General features: G+C 47.7%; 1 protein-coding gene across 2 annotated transcripts in view; it reads right to left on the reverse strand.

The window, feature by feature from the left end:
* Window positions 1-11,360, reverse strand: part of LOC133860758 (uncharacterized) — a 65,080-nt gene extending 53,720 nt beyond the window's left edge. Inside the window, exon 1 of one of the 2 annotated variants that reach the window (XM_062296367.1) lies at window positions 11,020-11,359. In XM_062296367.1, the coding sequence (XP_062152351.1) occupies window positions 11,020-11,302 (283 nt within the window). In that variant the 5' untranslated portion in view covers window positions 11,303-11,359. Of the gene's footprint in view, window positions 1-11,019 lie in introns of both variants that reach the window. The other variant, XM_062296366.1, reaches the window with a different exon arrangement.
* Window positions 11,361-12,372: the final 1,012 nt, after the last annotated feature.

The raw sequence follows: 12,372 nt of genomic DNA on the forward strand, positions 1-12,372 counted from the left end.
ACCACGGTTGCCCCTTGTTGGGACAAATATTGATCTTCTCGACAGTTGGGCCCAATCCGGGAAGTGGGCCCTCTCTGATCCACCCGACCAGGCCCAAATATCAAAAAGAGCATAATCTAACCGGGCCCATTGAGGCCACTTGGGCCCAAGTCTGTTGCAACTGGCCTGAGTTGGCGATCCAAATGCTAGTTGGCATCCGCATCTGCAAGCGTCTCGGCAGTACCCGGAATCTAAGGGACACGATGCACGTCATGGAAGTCATGCGTCTCGGCAGTACCCGGAATCTAAGGTACACGATGCACGTCATGGAATACATGCGTCTCGGCGGTACCCGGAACCTAAGGGACACGATGCATGTCGGGGAACCCCATGATGCCACCGAGATCTACGGAACCCGGAACATTCGTTTACATGGAGCCACGTCTCCTCCAACCGCCTCGTGCACGAATTGTGAAGCTAATGGAACTGCTCCACAACCTCTATAAATACAAGAACTACTTCAGATGCTAAGGTACATGCTAATCAGTCTCTTTGGCATTATTCTGCGCATTTATTCTCAGAACCATACACTTACTTAAGCATCGGAGCGGAGTTGTCGGATCCCCCCGACGCAGCTTTACTTTTCAGGTGAACCAGATACAACCGGGAGCAACTTAGACCAACATCTGACCGACACGTCACCTACCGGAAACTGTCTCAACAGTTTGGCGCCGTCTGTGGGAACGACTTATATCGTTTTCCTAAAAAAAAAAAAATCCGTTATGGTGAATACTCGATCAGAAACCAACCGAGTGCCTCGGGATGACCGAAATGCCCGAGACGAAGGAAACTCCAACGATCCCCAATTCACTCTCCTGAATGAAAGAATGGAGCAGATGGCCAAGAGCATTGAGGATTTGGCCACTATGAATGCTGTCCTCCAGGCCCGGGTTCCAGAACTTCACCGAACTGTCACTGACCCAGGAAACCGAGAGGAAGGCAGCCGGGTCGAAGGCTCTGAGGAGCCGAACAAAGAAGAAGAAGTCCCAGGAAATCCTCCCCCTGCTCAACCCGAGGCAGTAAGGGCGGTACAAGGCATGATTGCCCGGTTGGAGCAAAGTTGCAATGTTCTGACCGCAGCTATTCAACAGAACGATAAGGGAAAAGCTTCCCTGGTGGAAAACCTTTTGCAGAAGACCACCTCCCCATTCACCGAGGAGGTGGCAAATATTTGCCTTCCTGAGAAGTTCAAAGTCCCAGAGATCCCATTTTATACGGGACTTGAAGATCCCGTGGAGCACCTAGATAATTTCAGAGCCCACATGGATCTCCATCGAACACCCGAGATGGTGGCCTGCCGAGCCTTCCCTTTGACCCTCTCGGGCAATGCCCGTGACTGGTTCAGGAGCCTCCCGCCAAATTCCATTCGTCATTTCGAGGACCTCGGCAGGATGTTCCTGACGCAGTTCATGGCCGGCAGGGTCAGAAGAAAGCCGTCGGGATCCTTAATGTCCACCAAGGACCCGAGGAATCCCTCAGAGATTTCTTTATGAGGTTCAACCAGGCTAGACTTGAAGCCGAAGCAGCAACAGATGATTTCATCTACGGAGCTCTCTTTCAGGGAATCCGAAAAGATGGAGCACTAATGGCTGATATAGCCAGGAAGCCCCCTCAGAATTTAGATGGCTTTATGAGTAAAGTCGAGAAGTACATTAACCAGGAGGAGACACTCCGAGCTCTGTTGGGACCCGAGACTACACGCCCATCCACTTCCGGGAACCCAAAAAAGAAGAATCCTCGGAAGGAAGAACGGAAGCGGGTTCCAGAAGAAGAGGCCAGGCCGAAGCGGGATCAGGAGTCCCTAAGGGGTAACAACTGGACACCCCTCAATGCACCCATTATGGATGTTCTCCTGGAAATAAAGCGAGACTCGACGTACCGGAAGCCCAGACCGGTGCTCGCAAATCCGCATTCACGATACGCCGACCAGTATTGTGCGTTTCATGACACCACCGGGCATCGTATAGAAGCCTGCATATCCTTGAGACTTCTGATTGAACGTTTCATAGAAAACGGAAAACTTGTCAGTTTCCTCGCAGATCAGAGAATTCAGCAAAATCCGGAGCACGGCAACCGCCACCATCAGAATCGGTTCCATCAGGATCAAAACAATCCCCGAGATGATCGGGGAAGAAATCAAGAAAGAGGAAGGGAACCAGAACGCAGGCCAGATCCTCGGGCTGCACGAGAAAGAAGTAGGAGCCGAGCCAGACCAGAACGGCAGGAGAACCTTCTGGAAATACAGACGATTTCGGGGGGTTTCGGAGGAGGCGGAGAATCTAGCTCGGCGCGAAAGGCATACGCAAGGCAATTACGGGATTTCGAGGTATACTCGGTGCAGAAACCTCCAAAGTCCCAAAAACGAGACGCACAAGTGATCGGGTTCTCGGATGATGATTACGCAGGGGTATCACTCCCGCATACCGACGCTCTGGTACTGAGTCTGGCCATAGCCAACCACAAAATACAAAGCATCTTGGTTGACACAAGCAGCTCGGCTGACATCCTCTACAGGTCAGCCTTCGAGCAAATGAAGATTGATCGAAGTAAGGTGATCCCGGCGAGACATTCGCTTGTGGGATTCACAGGAGAGCAAGTACTCCCACACGGGTCCATCGAGCTTCCAGTCACAGCAGGAATGTACCCGAGGCAAAGGACGTTAATGGTTCGGTTCTTGATAATCGACCGACCATCGGCTTACAACGCCATCCTTGGGAGAACAGCCCTCAATGAATTTAGGGTTGTGACCTCGACCCCTCACCTGAGCATGAAATTCCCCACCGAAGAGGGAGTCGGTGTTGAAAAAGGAGACCAGAGGATGGCCCGAGAGTGTTATAATACAAGTTTGAAGAAGCTCCCGGAAGCCGCAAGACTCGGGGAGAAGAGGAAGGACGAAGAAAAATAGCAATCACCGATGGGGGAGCCGGTCGAAGAATTGGAAGATTTCGAGCTCGGTGACTCGAAGAAGAAGGTTCGTGTAGCGCACAGCTCCCCTCCGAAATGAAGGAAGCTCTGGTAGCATTCCTCAGGAAAAACAAAGACGTGTTTGCATGGAGCCACCAGGACATGCCCGGAATACCCCCATCCGTAATAGCCCATAAGCTAATGGTTGATCCAAGCAAAACCGGTTAAACAAAGAAGAAGGACTTTCGCACCGGAACGGAACCAGGCCATTGCCGAGGAAGTACACAAACTCCTGCGGGCCGGGTTTATCCGAGAAGTAAACTACCCATAGTGGTTGGCCAACGTGGTTTTAGTCAAGAAAGCCACCGGGAAGTGGAGAATGTGTGTTGACTTCACCGATCTCAACAAAGCATGTCCCAAAGATAGTTTCCCATTACCTCGGATCGATCTGCTTGTAGACTCTACATCCGGTCATGAACTTTTAACATTCATGGACGCCTTCTCAGGGTACAACAAAATTCACATGGATGAAGCCGACCAAGAAAAAACGTCGTTCATTACCGATCGAGGTCTCTACTGTTACAAAATGATGCCGTTCGGTCTAAAGAACGCCGGGGCTACATACCAAAGGCTCGTCAACAAAATGTTCCGAAATCAAATCGGACGAAACGTGGAAGTCTATGTTGACGACATGCTTGTCAAGAGCACACGAGCCGCCGGCCATATAGCCGACCTGGGGGAAACTTTCGAAACACTAAGGAGTCATAAGATGAAGCTCAACCCGGCCAAATGTGCTTTCAGCGTTTCCTCAGGAAAATTATTGGGATTCATGGTTTCACAAAGAGGAATCGAGGCAAATCCCGAGAAGGTGAGTGTTGTCCTCAGCATGCAACCTCCCCGGACCACCAAGCAACTGCAACAGCTGACCGGGAGAATAGCAGCCCTTAATCGGTTCATCTCCCGATCCACCGACAAATGTCTCCCATTCTTCAAGATTTTGAGAAAAGCCTTCGTGTGGAGCAGTGAGTGCGAGGAAGCCTTCAAGAAGTTAAAAGAATATCTGACCAACCCGCCGCTGTTGAGCAGCCCCGAGGAAGGAGAAATCTTGTATCTTTATCTCGCAGTATCACCCTCGGCAGTCAGTTCAGCTTTGGTCCGAGAAGACTAAGGCATTCAAAAACCGGTTTATTTCACCAGTAAAGCACTCCATGGAGCCGAGGAGAGGTACCCTCGGATTGAAAAATTGGCCTTCGCCTTAATAATCTCGGCCCGGAGATTAAGGTCATATTTCCAGGCACACACTATACGAGTGTTAACCGAGCATCCACTGAAGAAGATATTACAAAAACCGGATCTTTCCGGGAGGTTGGTAAATTGGTCGGTAGAACTGGGGCAGTTTGACATAGAGTTCCACCCTCGTACTTCTGTCAAGGGTCAGGCGCTAGCCGATTTTCTACTAGAATTTAGCAATACGCCCGAAAGCGAAGAGCTGCCCGAGAAGGTAACATGGGTAGCATATGTAGATGGTTCTTCGGCCAACCAGAAGAGCGGAGTCGGTGTCACTTTAGCAAGCCCGGATGGAGAAACTTTTCAATATGCGATCAAACTGGATTTTGTGACCACCAATAATGAAGCCGAGTATGAAGCACTTTTGTCCTGGCTTTCAATAGCTCGGGAAATGGGAGCAAGGAATGTAGAGATCAGAAGCGACTCTCAGGTGGTAGTCAGCCATGTGCAGGGATCGGCCGAGGCACAAGGTGAAAAGATGATTCAATATCTCGATAAGGTACGCAAATGCCAATCTAACTTTCACAGAACCGCCGTAACCAAAGTTCCTCGGGAAGAGAATGCCCGAGCCGATGCTCTTTCCAAAATGGGTTCCGGTACTGGGCCTGTTGTCAAAACATCCACAAGGGGGGTGGTGATACGGACCGAGCCTTCAATCCTTCCACAACGCGACATAATGGAAATTGAAGAAGGATCAGACGAACCCGAGTGGGCTACTGACGTCATTCAGTACCTCCGCAACGGTTCTTTACCCGAGGAAAAGCTGCGAGCTCGGAAGGTAAAAATGCATTCAGCCCGGTACGTGCTTATCGGAGGGTCACTCTATCGAAGAGGATATACCGAGCCACTTCTGAAGTGTCTTAAAAGTTCTGAGGCGGAATACATACTAAAGGAAATACACGAAGGGGTCTGCGAGAACCACTCGGGCTCTCGGATGTTGGCACACAAAGCGATGAGAGCCGGATACTACTGGCCAACAATGAATAAGGATTCAGTCAAAATCGTCCGAAAGTGCGACAAATGTCAGAGGTTTGCCCGGGTGATGAAGCGACCCCCTGAAAAACTAAGCCCTATCACTTCGCTGTGGCCATTCGCAAAATGGGGGGTCGACATAGTCAGGCCTATGCCGCCGGGAAAAGGTGGGCGGAAATTTCTGCTTGTCGCGGTAGACTACTTCACCAAGTGGGCTGAAGCCGAGGCACTCGCCACTATCACTACCGCCAACGTAGTAAAATTTCTCTAGAGTTCAATCATATGTCGATTCGGCATCCCACACGCTTTTGTCACAGACAACGGAAAACAGTTTGACTGTGGACCGTTTCAAAAATGGTGCGCCGAACTCCGTATCAGAAATTATTACTCAACCCCGATATATCCACTGGCGAACGGACAAGTGGAAGCTACGAACAAGACTCTTCTCAGAACACTAAAGAAGAAGCTCGGCAAAAAGAAAGGAGCTTGGGCAGAATATGTACCCGAGGTACTTTGGGCCTACCGCACCACGACACGCACTCCCACCGGGGCTACTCCTTTCTCTTTAACTTACGGCTCGAAGGCAATCATCCTCGCCGAAGTCGGATAACCCAGCTTCCAAGTATCACACTACAATCCGGGACTCAACGACGAGGGAATCAAGCTCAATCTGGATTTACTACAAGAAAGAAGAGATGAAGCGCAGGTAACATGGGCTGCGAACCAAGACCGAGCTGCCCGTTACTTCAACAAAAAAGTAAGCCCACGAAAGTTCCAACTCGGAGATTGGGTTCTGAGAAAGGTAAGCCCCATCACCAAAGATCCAATCGAGGGAAAGCTCGGAGCAAAATGGGAAGGCCCATACAGAGTTATACGATGCCACGACAAAGGGGCATACCATTTGATTGATACGACCGGCAAAGAATTACCAAGAGCCTGGAACGCCGAGCATCTGAAGAAATATTTTATGTGAATTGCTTATATTGTGCTTACTATTGTTATCAAGTTGGCACCGACAATGTATGTTTATTCTCAATTCAATTCGAAGCATGGAATCTCGGTTCAAATCAAACCAGACCAGATCAAATCAAAGCGTCGCTCTCTCGGTTCGAAATACAACCGACCCGGAGCACGCACCGGTCATTCCTCAATATTGACTGAAGTCATTAAGGAATGTCTCGGTTCAAATCAAACCAGACCAGATCAAATCAAAGCGTCGCTCTCTCGGTTCGAAATACAACCGACCCGGAGCACGCACCGGTCATTCCTCAATATTGACTGAAGTCATTAAGGAATGTCTCAGTTCAAATCAAACCAGACCAGATCAAATCAAAGCGTCGCTCCCTCGGTTCGAAATACAACCGACCCGGAGCACGCACCGGTCATTCTTCAATATTGACTGAAGTCATTAAGGAATGTCTCGGTTCAAATCAAACCAGACCAGATCAAATCAAAGCGTCGCTCCCTCGGTTCGAAATACAACCGACCCGGAGCACGCACCGGTCATTCTTCAATATTGACTGAAGTCATTAAGGAATGTCTCGGTTCAAATCAAACCAGACCAGATCAAATCAAAGCGTCGCTCCCTCGGTTCGAAATACAACCGACCCGGAGCACGCACTGGTCATTCCTCAATATTGACTGAAGTCATTAAGGAATGTCTCGGTTCGAATCAAACCAGACCAGATCAAATACAACTCGATAGCATAAGCGAAACAAAAGTTTATGTGAACACATCAAAATACCAAAGTATAAAAATTAATTCTATATCATAAGCCAACCGGGTTACATTAGTTTTCATTCCAAAGTACAACCGGCCCAAAAGAAGAATAAATATATTACAGAAGTGGGCTCCCTGTCGAGTCCCCAGTGTCGCCAGCCCCAGGTTCCTCGGTTTCTTCCCTACCGGGAGTGCATTCCGAGACAGAGGGTCCCGAGGTTAAGTCATCTCGATAAGGATTGGGAGCATCCTCGGTCCAGTCCTCCACGTCCGGAAAAAATTCCACTCCCAGACTCTGCAGCTCCTTGGTTGCAGTCTCGGGCAACTCAAGAAGTTCAAGAGTCACAGTCTCGGGATCGACCTTGAAAACTTCCGGGTGAAGGAGCATGGTCCTCAATCTCTCGAAACCCCAGTTGGATCCTCGACCCCAACTAAGGCCTCGAAGCCAAGGAACCAGAGCAAGTTGTTTCTTGAAACGCCGGGACTTGGACTTATAGTGATGACCCTTCCTCCGAAGCCTCTTACACCGAGCCTGAATTTCTTTCCTTTTCTCGGACAGAGATTGCTTTCGGGTCCAGAGGACTCCGCAACTTCGACTCGATCCGAACCTTCTCCATCCGGAATGGACGAGTCTATTTCCACGGTCTCCAGATGACCCTCCGATTCCTTCACCACATGATCCCCAGATTCCGGTTCATCTTGGGGTTCTAAAAGTGTTTCATGCTCCGATGGAATGTGATTCTCGGAGGCCAAGCCGGCATCAGACTCCAAGCGAGCCTCCATCTTCTTAGCCGGAGACCGATCCGGAGTCTCGAATTCTTCAACCGGTTCCTCCCGTGTAACCGGCAAAGTGGGCAATACAAAGCGCGGCCGACCAAAAAGAAGCTCGGCTTCAGTAGCCCGTGTAAGCGCATATTCCAAAGGATCTGGGGCAAACCGGGTCCTCTTCAGCGACTCGGACGCCACTTCTTTCCATTTGCGTTTGGTCGCACTCCGAACACCGAAAGCCTCTTGCTCTAACTCAGGTTCGTCTCCGATTTCTATTACATCGGACGCCTGAACGACCCCAATCAAAAGATCATTGGGCTGAACAACCATGGTCTCTCCACCAGATGCTTCCATTGGATTTCCAACCTCAACGGGATTAATAACGGCCGACAAAGAGGTAGTCGGAACCGTATTCTCGGGAGCTCTAGTCAAATCACTGCCAAGATCGGTCGCCGGGGTAGAAAATCTTAGGGTAAGGCTATTCTGAGGTACAATCATCGTCCTCGGAACTTGGGTCGCCTTACCTACCGTTCTCGGAGGATGGGTCACCTTACCGGTCTTCTTTGGTTTTATGACCTTCTTAGACCCGGAAGCCACCTTCGACGCCTTCGGTTGTGGAGGGCCGGCCGCTTCACCCTCAGATTTCTTCGGTTTTTGTTTCCCTTTCCGATCATACCAAACCTTCTCGGTAGGAATCTGATACCCGAAAACCTTCCGCATATTCTCATCGGTGACTATGTTGTCATAATCTATCTTCGTATCGTTCCCTGGAGTCTAAGAGAACAGCAACATTGCGGCCACCCTTCTCTTGCCGGTCGCATTCAAGGCCGGAGCTTCTCGCAGGTCAACCCGGATAGGACTCCAGACTCTTGATATTCTTTGGTCGGACGATAAGGGCGCTACCGACTCCCAATCTCCCGAGACCCGAAAAAAATCTGACCTCCAACCCCGGTTGTTGGAGTAGCTTTGAGAAAGGTATATGAAGATGGGGTTGTTCCTAACAGTGAACTCAACAACCCCCTCTCTTTTATATGCCGCCCGATAGATGTTGAAGAACTCCGGAATTGTCATCCGAGCCCCCAACACTGTTCGCCACAGAATGAAAGAGGCGAGGAGGTATCTCCACGCGTTCGGTGTAAGCTGGCTTGGGGACACCCCAAGAAATAGTACAAGTTCCCGGGCAATGTCTGGCAAAGGAAATCGCAGCCCGGCTAAAAGCATTTTCTCATAAAAAATGAGATCGCCCCCACGAATCTCTCGGGTAACAGGATTTTGAAAATGTAACAAAACTGTGGGGGGTATATCATAATTGTTCCGGAGCCGAAATTCATCCCCGGTACCGACCTTTGAAACTCCTCGGTGGTCGAGAAGCACAAGAGGCATTTGACGTTCAACTTGCTCGGGTACCACCTCGTCTTCGGATAATAATTCCTCTTCCTCAGACTCCGTAACGACAACCGTTGGGAGCTCCCTTGTGTCGGACATGGTGCGGAGAGACAAGGTTTGTATGAGCGTCCAAAAGAGGAAAAATACGAGTTCTAAGAAAAAGATAAGAAAGCTCAAGACAAGAATGCGAAATGCAGATGGGAGAGGGAATTTATACTCCAATGCAACAGGGGAAAGCCGGTCATGAACAACCGGGAGACAGGGAGACGTAAACAAATCTCGTCCCCCCAAACCGGCAGTTGAACCGTCGCCGGTTACACATCTGACACCACAGCGCTCCTCAAAAGGTGAACCAACGTCAAATCAATTTTAATGTGCTGCTGACGCACGTCGACAGATCAAAAGGACCACGGGGTTGACCGGTTGCAGTCCACCGGAAGATGAACGGTCACGTTCGAATTTACTCTCCCAAAACCGGCAGCCAGAAAGCCCCGGTGGTCTGCCAAGTGAGACAAGACACGCCTTGGAAAACGAACCAGCGTCCAGATCGTACTTGACACGCGGCTCACGGATTTCAAGGAAATTCGAAAGTTTGAAAATTTGGATTTGCGAGATGAAAGGAAAAAGCGGAAATTCCGTGAAAAGAAAATGGCGTGCGAAGGTTCTCGGGTGGATAAGGTATGGACAAGTCAAAGCAACCGACAAAACAATACTTCCGAGATGGATACGGAGAAGGGTCATTGATCGCTCTTGGTATTATACGCCCGACCCAAAACTCAAGATACATCAAAGTAAAGATCAATCAATTATTCCTCAATTCTTTCAAGTATAAAATTTACCTAAGAGAATTGGGGGGTAACTGTTGGGACAAATATTGATCTTCTCGACAGTTGGGCCCAATCCGGGAAGTGGGCCCTCTCTGATCCACCCGACCAGGCCCAAATATCAAAAAGAGTATAATCTAACCGGGCCCATTGAGGCCACTTGGGCCCAAGTCTGTTGCAACTGGCCTGAGTTGGCGATCCAAATGCTAGTTGGTATCCGCATCTGCAAGCGTCTCGGCAGTACCCGGAATCTAAAGGACACGATGCACATCATGGAATACATGCGTCTCGGCGGTACCCGGAACCTAAGGGACACGATGCATGTCGTGGAACCCCATGATGCCACCGAGATCTACGGAACCCGGAACATTCGTTTACATGGAGCCACGTCTCCTCCAACTGCCTCGTGCACGAATTGTGAAGCTAATGGAACTGCTCCACAACCTCTATAAATACAAGAACTACTTCAGATGCTAAGGTACATGCTAATCAGTCTCTTTGGCATTATTCTGCGCATTTATTCTCAAAACCATACACTTACTTAAGCATCGGAGCAGGGTTGTCGGATCCCCCCGACGCAGCTTTACTTTTCAGGTGAACCAGATACAACCGGGAGCAACTTAGACCAACATCTGACCGACACGTCACCTACCGGAAACTGTCTCAACACCCCTAGTTAGGTATATTTCTTGTATACTTCTTATGTACCACGGTTGCGCCTATTCGCTTTTTTAATAATATTTGATTACTCTTAAAAAAAATAATAATAATAATCATTTAATTGATATTCTAACACTTTCTTTTCACATTTAATCAAACTTCCTCTTCCAACAAGTGAGGCCTAACATTGTAAACTATAGAATCAGGTTAACATGTTTAATTACCACTTATTCAAGAACTTGTCAATAAGAAAGGTGAATTTAATAATTTAATTAATATTCCACCAGTAAATAATTCACGAAAACGAGTTCATGACATCAAACAGAGAAAAAAAAATGTGATAAAAGTAGCACCAAATTCTCATTGCGAAATTGAGACACGCACACACTGAACACACACGTTGAATTTCCTCTGGACATAAGAATAAAGAATCAAACAAATCAACGGGTGAGAAATTACCCATAAGAGAGGCTTCGAGCATGAGCTTGGACATGAGGACCTGATCCGTGGGATTTGCCGCGCCGGCCTCTTTCGTTCGACTCTGGATCTTGACCATGCTGTAGATGTTGGACAGGAGCACCACGACGATGGTCCCGGCCACAGTCGAGAGCATGATTGGGCCCCGCCCGCGCTTGACCCGATCCAACGTTATGATCACCAGCTTCCGTAGAGGGGTGTTGAAGAGGAGGGTCAGGATCAGAACCATTTCGGCCGAGATCATGGAATAGAGCAGCTGTATCATTTTCAATGGCGATGAACCCTCCTAGAGCGCTTAAGCTACCAGCCTACCACACTACAGAGAAGCAGATACTGAGAGAGAGAGAGAGAAAGTGAGAAAAAGAGAGACCGGTGGATTTGAATTTTATGTCGGTCGGTATGCCCTTCTAGCTCGTGTTCGGGTGTGGCTCTGCTACAGGTTAATTGTCTGAGATGTCCAATCATAGTTGAACACGTCAGTAAGAAAAATGATGATCAGATGTAATGATCGTTGTCGTCGGTCCGAACCGTTTTCGTCTTGATATTTTTGAAGTTACGATGAACCGTCAAAATTAAAGTCTCAACTCTCAACTGCTCCTCCGGTCCCACTATAAGGGTTTTCATCATTGCACAACCTACTTCACATATATGGATTCTACTCATTCAGATGGTATTACGCATATGAGTGGTTGTGCACAAATTATACATTAAACTTTTTCTTACTATTTATAAGTATCTTTCTAAGGACAAGTGAAAATAATAAGAAGATAATGTTATAAATTATATTTTAATTTTATTGTTATCTCTTGATGAGGTAGTTGATTCTAATTAATAAAAAATTACATATATTTTTTTTTAAACTATCATTTCATTACAATACTTTAAAGGTATGCTTTAGTTTCCAAATGAGTATTCCATTAAAAAAATAATAGTTATTATTGAGAATAAAAGAGAATTTAATAAAATAGTTATTCTTACTTTTTAGTTTGGTGACAATGTACTTTAATTAGAATCGAATCAAAATTATTAAAAAAATTCAACACTATTTCTTTTATTATTTTTTAAAAGAGAAAGTCAAATTAATAATTAAAAAAAAAAAAGTGAAACTGGTGAGTGGCCGCAACCACCCTGTCATGGTCTTCGAGAGTGGTTACGGCCACCCCCAAATTCTTTGAGGGTGACGACAATTCCACCACGAGGAGTTCCGGAAGTAGTGGGACCACCTCAGCTTCATTTGTGGTTGGCCAACTACTCCAACCACAGTATTGACGTAGATTTCTACTTTTTAAAAAAAAAACAAAAAAACAAAAAACAAATAAAAATGAGAGAAAATAG

This window comes from Alnus glutinosa, chromosome 2 (genome assembly GCF_958979055.1).
Source record: "Alnus glutinosa chromosome 2, dhAlnGlut1.1, whole genome shotgun sequence".
Classification (NCBI taxonomy): domain Eukaryota; kingdom Viridiplantae; phylum Streptophyta; class Magnoliopsida; order Fagales; family Betulaceae; genus Alnus; species Alnus glutinosa.